Source organism: Pollachius pollachius, assembly GCF_949987615.1.
Source record: "Pollachius pollachius genome assembly, chromosome: 2".
Classification (NCBI taxonomy): domain Eukaryota; kingdom Metazoa; phylum Chordata; class Actinopteri; order Gadiformes; family Gadidae; genus Pollachius; species Pollachius pollachius.
In genome coordinates this window covers 47,222,089-47,234,138 of record NC_136935.1, presented here as the reverse complement: position 1 = coordinate 47,234,138, position 12,050 = coordinate 47,222,089, and the positions used below count along the sequence as shown (strand labels likewise).

General features: G+C 49.4%; 1 protein-coding gene across 1 annotated transcript; it reads right to left on the bottom strand.

Annotated features, from left to right (window-relative positions):
* Positions 1–6,041: 6,041 nt before the first annotated feature.
* adra2a (adrenoceptor alpha 2A) lies at positions 6,042–8,802 on the bottom strand. The gene is made up of 2 exons (XM_079730695.1): positions 8,524–8,802; positions 6,042–8,330 (listed from the first exon to the last, which is right to left on the bottom strand). Exon 2 carries the CDS (start codon positions 8,019–8,021, stop codon positions 6,591–6,593), a length of 1,431 nt encoding a protein of 476 aa, XP_079586821.1. The 5' UTR covers positions 8,022–8,330; positions 8,524–8,802; the 3' UTR covers positions 6,042–6,590.
* Positions 8,803–12,050: the final 3,248 nt, after the last annotated feature.

Genomic DNA, 12,050 nt, shown 5'->3' with positions numbered 1-12,050 from the left:
CACACATACATACACACACCTACGAACACCTACACAACCAAACACCTTCGAAGATACACCGACAAACACACACACACACAATCACACACACACACGCACACACACACACACCTCTTAACACACAAACACTTAAACACACATACACACACCTACGAATATACACCGACAAACACACACACACACACACACACGAGGAGCTGCGGTTCCGGTGAAGAGGTGCTGGACTATTTAATTAAGCACTTCACAGTGTGTTGTTCCTACTCTCGGATAAACATAGCATACTGTTCTGATGAAGGTACCCATTGCAATTTCACAACAATCCTCCCTGACAGTCCATATGAATATCATTCTCTTTGTGAAATCATGTGTTTGTAGAGAGGCAATATCTGTTGGCGTTGGGACTTCCAAGCCTGAAGTCTGGAATACTTATAATGCACATAATTGCATGTTATTTCATGCAGAATATTTTATTTAGCCGTTTCCTCTCAATATACAGATTATTATTGTTACGTTACATGTACATTTAGGGCATTTGGCAGACACTTTACTCCAAAGCGACTTACTATAAGTACATTTGTCAGAAGAAAGAGAAACAACAATATATTGCTGTCGGTACAGCAAGGATTTTCATAGAACCAAGTGACAAGTGTTAGCAATTGCTAGGTTAACCCAGTCCCTGTATACAAAAAAAGATAGCTGGGATAAAGTGCTGCAGGAAGCTAAGTACTATTTTAACATTGTTATGTTTTTGCTAAATGGCACAGTGAATCATTACATTTAGGCGGGGAATGTGTGGTTGATTGGGAGGCGTTTAAAAGTACATGCACAGAGAAACCTAATTACCATATTTTTTGAGAACAACCATTCCTTATGATTCGCTGCACATAAAACAGCTTATGAAACACGAGAGAGAACCGATCATGTGAGGTTCAAACACACACAAACACTACGCACGTTTATATGCAGAGAAATATGAATAAGTGGGTTACCCTAGCAACAAGACAGTATTTTAAATGTGTCATTTCAGAAGTTAACATATATGTTGTTTTCTTCAGGTCGTTGTCACAAGTCCAGCCCTGTTGGGATTAAGGTGTGCACCCTCTCCTGTAATGAAAATATTTGATATTATTACAACCTGTGTCCACACAGACACAGACACAGACACACAAACAGACACACACACAAATACACCCCCCCCCCACACACACACACACACACACACACACACACACACACAAAGGGACTCTCGCTCTCTTTCGAATAATACTGTTTACACATCCGCAACATAAAACCCTGGAGTTGTGCCCCTTCTGCAGCCAATGAAAATTAAATCGTGGCTCTAATTACCATGGTCCACAGCTCTCGCTCTCTCTCTCTCTCTCTCTCTCTCTCTCTCTCTCTCTCTCTCTCTCTCTCTCTCTCTCTATCTCTCTGACTCTCTCTATGTCACTCTATGTCTCTGTATCTGTCTCTCTGTCTCTGTCTCTCTCTCTGTCTCTCTCTGTTTCTGTATCATTCTGTTAATGTCTCTGCCTCTCTTTCCCTCTTTGTCTTTCTCTCTGTCTCTCCATTTCTGTCTCTGTCACTCTCTCTCTTTCGCTCTCTTTCTCTCTCTGTCTCTGCCTCTCTCTCTCATTGTCTCTCTCTTCTCTCTCTCTCCTCTAGCAATAAGCGATGATTGTACTTCATTATAATGAGCTACCGGAAAACAGATATATCAGTTCAAATTATTTTCCAGGGAAATATCTTGTGTTAGGGAGTGAGGTCCTGGCTCACCCAACATAGCCCCAAGGCCCGGCCGCTAATATCACTCCTAATTACTCTTAATTATCCCCTCTCGGAAACCCTTTCCATGACTTCTTTCAATTTGAATGTCCTCAGAGAAGTAGTGGTTATCATGCCTGTGTGTGTTTGTGTGTGTGTTTGTGTGTGTGTGTGTGTGTGTTTGTGTGTGTGTGTGTGCGCATGTCTCTTTGTTTCTGTATCTTTGTGTGTGTGTGTGTGTGTGTGTGTGCGTGCGTGTGTGCTGTTGCGTTTGCGTTATTCTTTTTCATGCGTTGCTAAATGTGAAATTGTTGTTCATGTGACTGATGATTATCACCCGTCAAATTGCTTCATTATAGGTAATGGAGGAGAGGGAGAGAGAGAGGGCGAGCGGAGCAGCCTGACGGTGAGTCACCACAGGTGGCCGGCGAGTGTAATGAAGCCAGCGTTGAATAGACAAATGTCAGCGTGAAGAAAGGGGCATAAATACTCATGGCTGTGTGGCTTCCTGGCTACCTGGACGAGATCGCTGGGGGACATGGACCCAGGCACGTCCAGTCACCCCACAAACGCACGTACACACACGCATTCATGCACGCATGCACGTACACACACCCACACACACACACACACACATGCAAACACATGCGCAAGCACACATATACACACATGCATGCACGTATACACACAAACACACAAGTACACACACACCACACACACATAAACACACACACACACACACGTACACATTTTGAAATGCCACTGGCAACAACACTTGCATGTGCAGAAAAGCCAAGACACCCAAACACGCACACCCAAACACCCCAACGCGCATTTCAGTTTTTACGCACATAAACAGAAATGCACACACACACAACCGCACACCAACACACACACATGCACACACACACACACACACACACATATGCACACACACATAAACCCAAACACAAACACACACACACAAAAGCTATGTTATTAAAAACCAACGACGACAACAGCGGGTCACAGAGAGCACCGACTATACCCTACATTATTTATAACGGATACCACACTGTGAAGTTTTGACGAGATGCTCGATGCGTGCGGTCGCTGTGTGCGGCGGCCGCGTTGAGCCAGGAGGCCCTTGGAGGCGGACGTGGACCCTGACCCCTCTGACCCGTTCCCAGCGGCGATGGGCGGGCCGTCGCCCCCCCCCCTCCCCCGACAGCTGGTTCTCCTCCAACGGGTGGGCTGAGGGGGACAGCGCCATCCTCCCAGCGGTGACACTGTGGCGACAGCCTCCTCCGGAGGGAAAGGGCAATGCAGCTAGGCTTGAGTGCCTCTGTGCATGGATGACCATATGTGCGCACGTATGTGTGGACCGACACAACCCCCACTCAAGCACGGACGTTTGTAGACACACGCTCATTAATGCAGACACACACACACACACACACACACACAAACAGGCGCACACACACATACACACACATGTATACAGACGCATACATGCACCTATGGAGAACACAGACACATTTATGTGCACACGCCCACACACACACACACACACACACACACACACACACACACACACACACACATACATGCACACACACATGCACACACACACACAGGCGCCACACACACACATACACGCACAAATGCATGTATGGACAACACAGACACACGTATGTGAACACACCCACACAACCACACACAGGCGCGCGTGCACACACACACTCACACACAAACACACACACACATACATGCACATATGCATGTATTGACAACACAGACACACGTATGTGCGCGCGCACACACACACACACACACAGATTTTGAGACAGGTGCTTAGTGTACTGTCAGAGAGGAACTAGCTCTCAGGGGAGCCATTGAGGCGTCTGGGGACAAAAGCTGTCTCTTGCCATCCTGTGAGTCCAGCGGAATATGCCAGTTGTAATAGACACCACAGGGGACTTGGTACCATACTGTTCCCCTACTCCTCACACATGATGACTTCTTACTGCTCTGACATATCAGGAGGGAGGGGGAGGGAGGGAGAGATGGATAGATAGTTAGAGAGGGAGGGAAGGAGGGAGAAAGGGAGGGAGAGAGAGAGAGAGAGAGAGAACAAGAGTGCTGACATGGAGAGATGAAGAGAGAGAAGGAGGGAGGGAGGGAGGGAGGGAGAGAGAGAGACAGATATTAAGATAAAGAAAGAAAGAAACAGAGAGAGAGAGAGAGAGAGTGAGAAAGAGACAGATAGTTATCTGTCTCGTTATCTACAGATAGAGTAGATAAATATAGAGAGGACGGATGGATAGAGACATGGATAGAGACAAAAGGATAGAATGACATAATAAATACCTAATCCTTATTAATCAAAGCTTGGGTAGAACAGCTTGCACACTGGAAGAAATATAAGCCCCTCTTTTTATGATACAATGTTTGCCGACATCACCAAAGAAACAACGTAAAAGGGGTCTGTCTTCCTGATCTTCTACAGGTAGACATTTACCGTCCATTGTCCGCCAGAAACTAATTACAAAAAGGTCGAATAACCTTTTGTGTTGTTTTGGCGAGTCCAATCCATCTCCAAGATTAATTTGGCCTTCATCATCATCATCATCATCATCATCATCATCATCATCCTGAAAACAAGTGTGTTCAGCAGCAGAGTGGCAGACAGGAAGTAAACAAGGGCCTCTGCAGAACACGCCGTCCCTACACTCAGTGGCCTCACCGCCCCCCCAGCCCAGCACAGACAGTGGCTGGGGGAAAACAGCACGTCCTTTAGGGACGGACGGATGAATACTGATGATGCCGCTATCGGTGCTACCCTGCTCTCTCTCTCCTCGGACGTTGATTTGACAACAATTACCACCCGCAGTGTAAACTGCGTGCTGTCCACTAGCATCGGGAGACAACCCAGATCTCGTGGCTTTCAAATTCAGTCTTCTCTCCGCAGTATGGCCTCGATGCCGGTGAAGACTTGTTCGGACGGTTTTAAAACGCTGGCACTTGGAGGGTGGAGTTGAGGGGAGGGGGGGGAGTCTCAGCTCATGCAAGCAAAGTGGAGCAATCTACAGTGCAAAAAAAACGGTTAAAAACGGTTATACCCGACGGAATAACGATATGCAAAGATGTACAGAATCCTACAGGGAAGGCTTTCCTCAGCATACTAAACATTTCTGCAGTGATATTCGTCGAGGAACATATACGTGAACGTCAGCATGGGTCTCAACACCAGACAACAGACCCCACACACACGAGCAGGGACGCAGAGAGTCACTTAGAGGGGGCTCACGTCAGCCAAGGGGAGAGGCTGCCGGAATGACACCTCGGCCTGTGAATATGTGAGGCATTCAACAGGTTGCTGTTGAGTTCCCTTGTTTTGTGTCGAGGCGGCGGATTGCTGCTCTGCCACATTGAGGCACCTCTCCGCACGCCCCCCCCCCCTCCCGTCCTCAAGCTCAGAACTCAAACACCCTTGAAGCGACAAGAAAAACACCTAGGTTCCTCCTCGACTTCCTCTGTCTGGATCTACTGCTATTATCTGCAGTATACCTGTGTGTGTGTGTGTGCGTGCGTGCGTGCTTGCGTGCGTGCGTGCGTGCGTGCGTGCGTGCGTGCGTGCGTGCGTGCGTGCGTGCGTGCGTGCGTGCGTGCGTGCGTGCGTGCGTGTGTGTGTGTGTGTGTGTCTGGTGTTTTGTATACAGCATGTATTCATGTTTATGTATGTATGCATGAATTTATTTATGTATGGATACATGAATGTATTTATGTATGTATAGTTATATTGTTGTATGTTTTTATGCATGTACATGCATTTGTGGCCATGCATTTGTGCCCTTTCATTTGTGTGCTTGCCTCTTTTGTGTGTCTGTCTGCATGCGTTTGTGTGTCTGTCTGCATTTGTGTGTGTGCCTGTGTGTGTGTGTGTGTGTGTGTCTGGGTCTGTGTGTGTGTGTGTTCCTGTGTGTGTGTGCCTGCATGTCTGCGTGTGTGTGTGCCTGTGTGTGTGTGTGTCTGTGTCTGTGTGCCTGCACGTGTGTGTGTGCCTGTGTGTGTCTGTGCCTGGGTGTGTGTGTGTGTGTTCCTGTGTGTGTGTGTGTGCCTGCATGTCTGCGTGTGTTCGTGCCTGCGTGTGTGTGTGTGTGTCTGTGTCTGTGTGTGTGCACATGTGTGTGTGTGTGTGTGTGTGTGTGTGTGTGTGTGTGTGTGTGTGTGTGTGTGTGTATCATAACCAGGTGCCCCTGAGTGGCTGTGGAGCTGAGAGAGAACAGGGCCATGGCCACAGGGAAATGGGGTTTATTCTTTACAGACCAGCAACCCGCTCCCATCACCAACATCGTCATCATCATCACATCATAGAAAATAGCCACGATACTCCAGGAAACAACATGAAAAATATAGAGACACATCATCACCACACTTGTTATTTTACACAACATACGGCACAATACTCATCACGCCTCTGATTGGCCTCATCTGTCCTCACTTTGTCATCATCTGTATAAAACCCACAGGGGACATCGTGGGCATCAGTTGGGGGCCGTGTTGCTATGGAACGTGTTGCTGTGGTACGTGGTGAGCTGGTCCAAGCTGCGAGTGTTTTTTTGGGCGTTTCAAGTCAAAAATGGAATATCGAGCGGGCTCCGCTAAACTCCAGGGGGGCCGGGCCTGGGAGGGAGAGCGGGGCGGGGAAACTCCGCGAGACAGGTCTGAAGCCGCGACGAAACCATGCGCCACGTCGCCGAACTGTACAGGGTGCTTGTGTGTATAGAAATGGACAAAGGAACAACCTTAAAAGGTCCTTAAAAGGGGAGTCCCCCCTCAATCGTTCATACGTATCTCCTGCGGTCCCCGCGACACAGGATCTTCTTGAAGGAGCGGCGGAAGTCGTTGTTGAAGATGGTGTAGATGATAGGGTTCAGCGCGCTGTTGCAGTAGCCGAACCAGAAGAAGAACTTGAAGAGTGTGCTTGGCACCGAGCAGCTCTCGCACAGCGCCGTCAGCGTGTACGTGAAGAAGAAGGGGAACCAGCACACCACGAACACTCCGATCACCACCGCCAGCACGAAGGTGAAGCGCTTCTCGCGGTTCTGCCGCCCCTTCCAGCGGCTGCCCTTGGTGCTCTGGCGGCGAGCGCGCTGCAGCTGCTGCTGGGCCGCCGTCGCCGCCGCCGCCGCCGCCGCGCCCGTGGTGCCCGCCGGCGGGCCCGCCCCCTCCCCCGGCTTGACCTGGCTCAGCTTGGTCTTCCCCGAGGACTTGCGGGAGCAGGGACGGCTCACCTTGTGGTCGGAGGACGACGACTCCTCCAGGTCCATGCCGTTGTTCTCCCCGTCTTCGTCCTCCTCGTCCTCCTCCCCTCCCTTCGCCTCCCTCCCGTCCGCCGCCACGCCGGCCCCCGCCGCCGCCCCCAGCCCGCCGTTGAGTTTCTCGTGGCAGAGCGGCTCGCCGGCATCCCCCTCGTTGCTGCCGCCGCCGCCGCCGCCGTCGCCGTCGTCGCGGGCGACCGCGCCTCCGCCTCCGACGACGACGACGACGCCGTTCTTCTTGCGCTCGGACGCGGCGGCGGGCTTCATGGCCTGCATCTCCCGCGGCCCCCGCTTGTTCCCGGGCGGCGCCCGCGTGCGGCGCTTGGCGATCTGGTAGATGCGCACGTAGACCAGCACCATGATGACGCAGGGCAGGAAGAAGGAACCGATGCTGGAGGCGATGATGTACCACTTCTCCTCGTTGATGCTGCACACGGGGCCCTCCTCCTTGTCCACCTTCTTCTCCAGGCCGATGAGCGGCGGGAAGGAGATGACGGCGGCGATCACCCACACCACCACCACGATGCACTTGATGCGGCGCGGCGTGCGCTTCAGGTTGTACTCGATGGCCTGCGTGATGGACCAGTAGCGGTCCAGGCTGATGGCGCACAGGTGGGCGATGGAGGCGGTGCAGAAGAGGACGTCCAGCGCCAGGTAGATCTCGCACCACACCTTGCCAAAGTACCAGTAGCCCAGCAGCTCGTTGGACAGGGAGAAGGGCATGACCAGCGTGGCCACCAGGATGTCGGCCGACGCCAGCGACACCAGGAAGAGGTTCTGCGGGGCCCGCAGGGCGCGGCTGGTGAACACGGCGATGACCACCAGCACATTGCCGAACACGGTGAGCAGGATGAGCATGCCCACCAGCACGGTGAGGGACACGGAGATGTGCAGGCTGTAGGGCGCGCGGACCGAGAGGGTCCCATTGGTGGTCTCGTTGTCCAACCCCGCCATCGGAGATGATTGGTTTTGGACCGGCTTCCTTCCGCCCTCCCTTCCTCCCTCACCTTCCTCTCTCACCTTCCTCTTTTTGTTCCTTCCTCCCTTCCGTTCGTTCCTCCCTTACTTCCTGGCGTCTCTCGTCAGATTCCCGTGGGGTTGATAAAAAAGAAGAAAAAAAAGAAGCGGTCATCCACTGTGAATCGTCAGGTTCTAGTCAGAGCCAACGGGATGAAGCAGGTCGATCGAGTACTTGTTCTGCAGCGTTTGGACGTGTATCGGCTTCATTGTGCACTTTTGAAGTTATGACGAAGATTATTTAATCTGGAAATCGGACAGAGGAGAGGAAAATATAAGCTACGTGTAAACCATCCTCACTTTTTGTATTACCGTTGGACCTCATTCGTTATGCATGCAAATGTACGATAAACAATTCCCATGACGGGAAACAAGTCTGCAAACATTACCCAAATGCCTTTACTGCAAAATAAACAAATAGCCAAGATGTAAATCTTACCTGAGACATTAAGCGGTGTCACTGTCAAGCGGGTGCCGGGCGCAGCTGAGCTTGGATAACTCGTTTACGCACGCCAATAACCACCACAGACCCTCCACTTTACCCATGTGGTGACGGACACGCTGTGGATTCATTCTCTCGTCTCCTTTAGCACTCTCTTCTCCCACCCCGGACTGTGATCCCAGCGCCGCATCTAGTGGTGGCTCGGCAGCGGTCCCTAATAGAGCGCTAATCGTGTTATCCTGGCCGCTGCTGCGCTGCTGTGTGTGTGTGTCTGAGTCTCTCTGCCGAGCGGTCTCCCCTCCGCCACTCCCTCTCTTTATAGCCCCTACCTACTAGAGGGTTGCTTAGCAGCACTCAGACACGCACCACGTGGATAAATCCACCGGAGATCCCCCCCCCCCCCACACACACACACACACCCATCTTCCCATTACTAAATTGCAATAACTTCATTTATTTATTTTAATCGGGCACAGTTTAATAAGGCGCTTTTTGAGTACTGTTCGTCATTCGTAATGAGATGGGACACTGGTCCTCCTTGAATAGATTGTTGCTGCGTGCGTCGTAGGGGCTGAAGGAAACAAAAAGTCCCCATGTTCGCCAGAGGGAGGTTGGCAAAATAACCTGGGAATGGGTCCTCGTCCTAGTCCTAACTGTTATGGGTAAACACAAGTTGTCCAGGCAGGTTGGCGCATGAGCGCACACACGAGGGAGAGCACAGTGACACCTGTCGTCCTTTTACGCGCAGATTCCAGCCCCATTAAACATTTCCAAGCACTCTTACACTCTCCCTCCAAGCCTTCGTAAACGACAATAATGATACGTTTACAGATCGAAAAGTAACGACTTGTCCCAGAAGGACCACAGCTTTGCTTTTTCCTATTTCGTTTATAGGAATATGGGCACCTGATGAATCGCGTTGCACAAATACATGAAAAAGAAAAAAAGCGAACCGTTATGTTAGAGTGTTTAATGTCGTATGTGATTGACCTTTTGCAATACAAAGCAATATGAAGAGAGACAATATTGCACAACGAGCCATCGTTAATCATTTTCAGATCATAAACGAAAGCTTGTTTACGCAACATCTGCCTTCATGGGATACTGGGCGAGGACTCTCCAGCAGGGGGCGGTGTCGCTCCGAAGCAAAACGTGGGAAGATCTTTGTTTGATTTTTTAAATCTTTATATGCACTTCTATTAGGTTCTATGGGGTGTTTATCCAATACCTATTCTGAATGCTGCATGAATTAACCCTTTAGCTAATCGTTTATGAACACATAGACCAGGCCTGCTGTTGATAAGCAACAACCCATCTATAACATATAAGTGATTAGGCATCCAGACCCTAATAAGTACTATGAAAGAAAACCCATTACATTCTTGAAAGAAAAAATCAACAACAAAACGTAAAAATGATAAGGCGAGTGCACATTATAAATTTGTAAATATCAGTTTATTACAGATAAAAAGAGTATATACATACAGAACATCACCAAACATGGTCATTTTCACCTATTTGCAAAGTAGCACTCTTTGCAACTAGTTGGTTTCAGGATAACTGTCTTACAATAGGTCGGCATTGATTACGTGAGTCACAGCCAAGAAAACAAATCAATGTTGTTTTTTGTATTTTCCAAATAATACTTAATTAAGACATTTCACCTGACAACCCCCCACCCCACCCACAAGGATGCTTAGAAACAAAATGTTGAATTGCTGGTCAAACCCAAATCTGCTAGCACCCCCCCCCCCCCCCCCCCCCCCCCACACACACACACACACACACACACAAACTGTAAACACTGCATACCGGCCCAAAGGGGGTAGGACAAGTCTGCATCCAAACCTCTATCGCTGAAGAGTGACCGGCCTGCAAATCAGACCGCTGGACAGTGTGTTTGAAAGAAGAAGCCAAGCCCCCAATATAATACCCCCATGTACAATGGAATAAAGTGATCCTTGGTTGACTGATCTCGTCCTGCTGTCATAAAGGTTTTGCTTGGTGTGCATAAGGCAAGCTGAGTGGATGTGATGAAGGGATACTTCCATGTCATCGTGATGAGCAGGAGGGCCTTGGGCCTTATGAGAGAGCTGCTTCTGATCCCAAAGGTAGTTCCACTAAAACAACTACTCCTTTCCCAAAAAAAAGTTCAACCATTAAATAGAATGAATAACAGCCCAAATATCTTATTGAATTGTTTCTTCGATTTTTAACACAGATCTGTGAAATTAACTCCCCGGTAAGAAAAAACAGTTGAGGCTGTTGGAGCATCCTTCATTATTATCACTCTTATAAACTTATCACATTATAAACAAAACTCAGGAGAGAGAATGCAGTGTATGTTTGGGCTTCTCCACAGATCCCTTCACCCATGTGCGTTGTGAGAGGTGTGCAACTGCCGGCTTTGCCTTTAAGCCAGATATCTGTACAGAGCACGGAGAGTGCAGACAGGAGGAAAGAATATCAAACTGAAAATGCACTCTCAAACCACCTGCTGCTGCTGCTCTTCAGAGTGAAGTCTGGGATCATGCACGCTAGGGATGAGCAACAGAAGAGGGAAAATAAAGAGGAGAGAAAGCCTATTAAGGCTGCCTGTCAAATTAAGTTCTGGGTGGAGTGTGCTCGGGGGGGCGGTAGCGTAACCATGACTCCTGAAACCCCCCAGTGTATGAACAATAATTACAAAACTATAGGAGGAGCTCCACAGCTCCACCACAGCACTGAAGTCCTGTTTGTACGACGCCCCGGTCTCTGCTCGAACCACGCGGTGCTGAACCGAGAGGTTGACACGGCTGCCTGGTCCACGTGCCCCTATAGGCGAGAAGTTGTTTCATGACTGCTAAATTGAACGTCATGGAAAGCTTTTGCGCGCTCTGTGTCCGGGAGAATTGTACATCAGCTAGCATTGGGTTTAGGAATAAATCCACGTACACGCAGAACAAGCTGTCCAAATGTAGGCCTTCTGATTAGTCACCTGCTTCTAAAGAAATAGGCTTGGCTTAGCTTGACTATGAAGGGTCAAAGTAGAGTTTGTACGGGCTGAAAATTGCAGTGTGTCGAGGTTGAAAATATCCTAGATTCCACCTTTTGCCCTTCCACCATCCCATCCCAGTCTATACCAGTATGCTTTGTATACCCCTACATGCCTCTGCCTAATGACCTGTAATCACTGGCAGTTGCTTTGGATAACAGCAACACCTTCATTTGTAAAAGGTTGGGTACACATCAACAGCTTTCCTCTCGAATACAACACACTTGCCCTCTCTAGCCTGCAGAAACGGCACTTGGACGACTCAAGTAAAACAAGACAAAACATAGTTGGGGCATGAAGGAAAGCGGCAGCACCTTCACTGCATGCCTAATCAACACCACCCACCCCTCCGCACACCTAGATCAGAGTTGTTTTTCTCCTCCCAATTACCGACAGTCATTTAATATAAAGGCAAAAAATAACATGTCAGACTTCCAAGCATTTATGAAGAGCTTAGGAATGCCTTCCGTGTATAGTTGAGGTTGAAAAT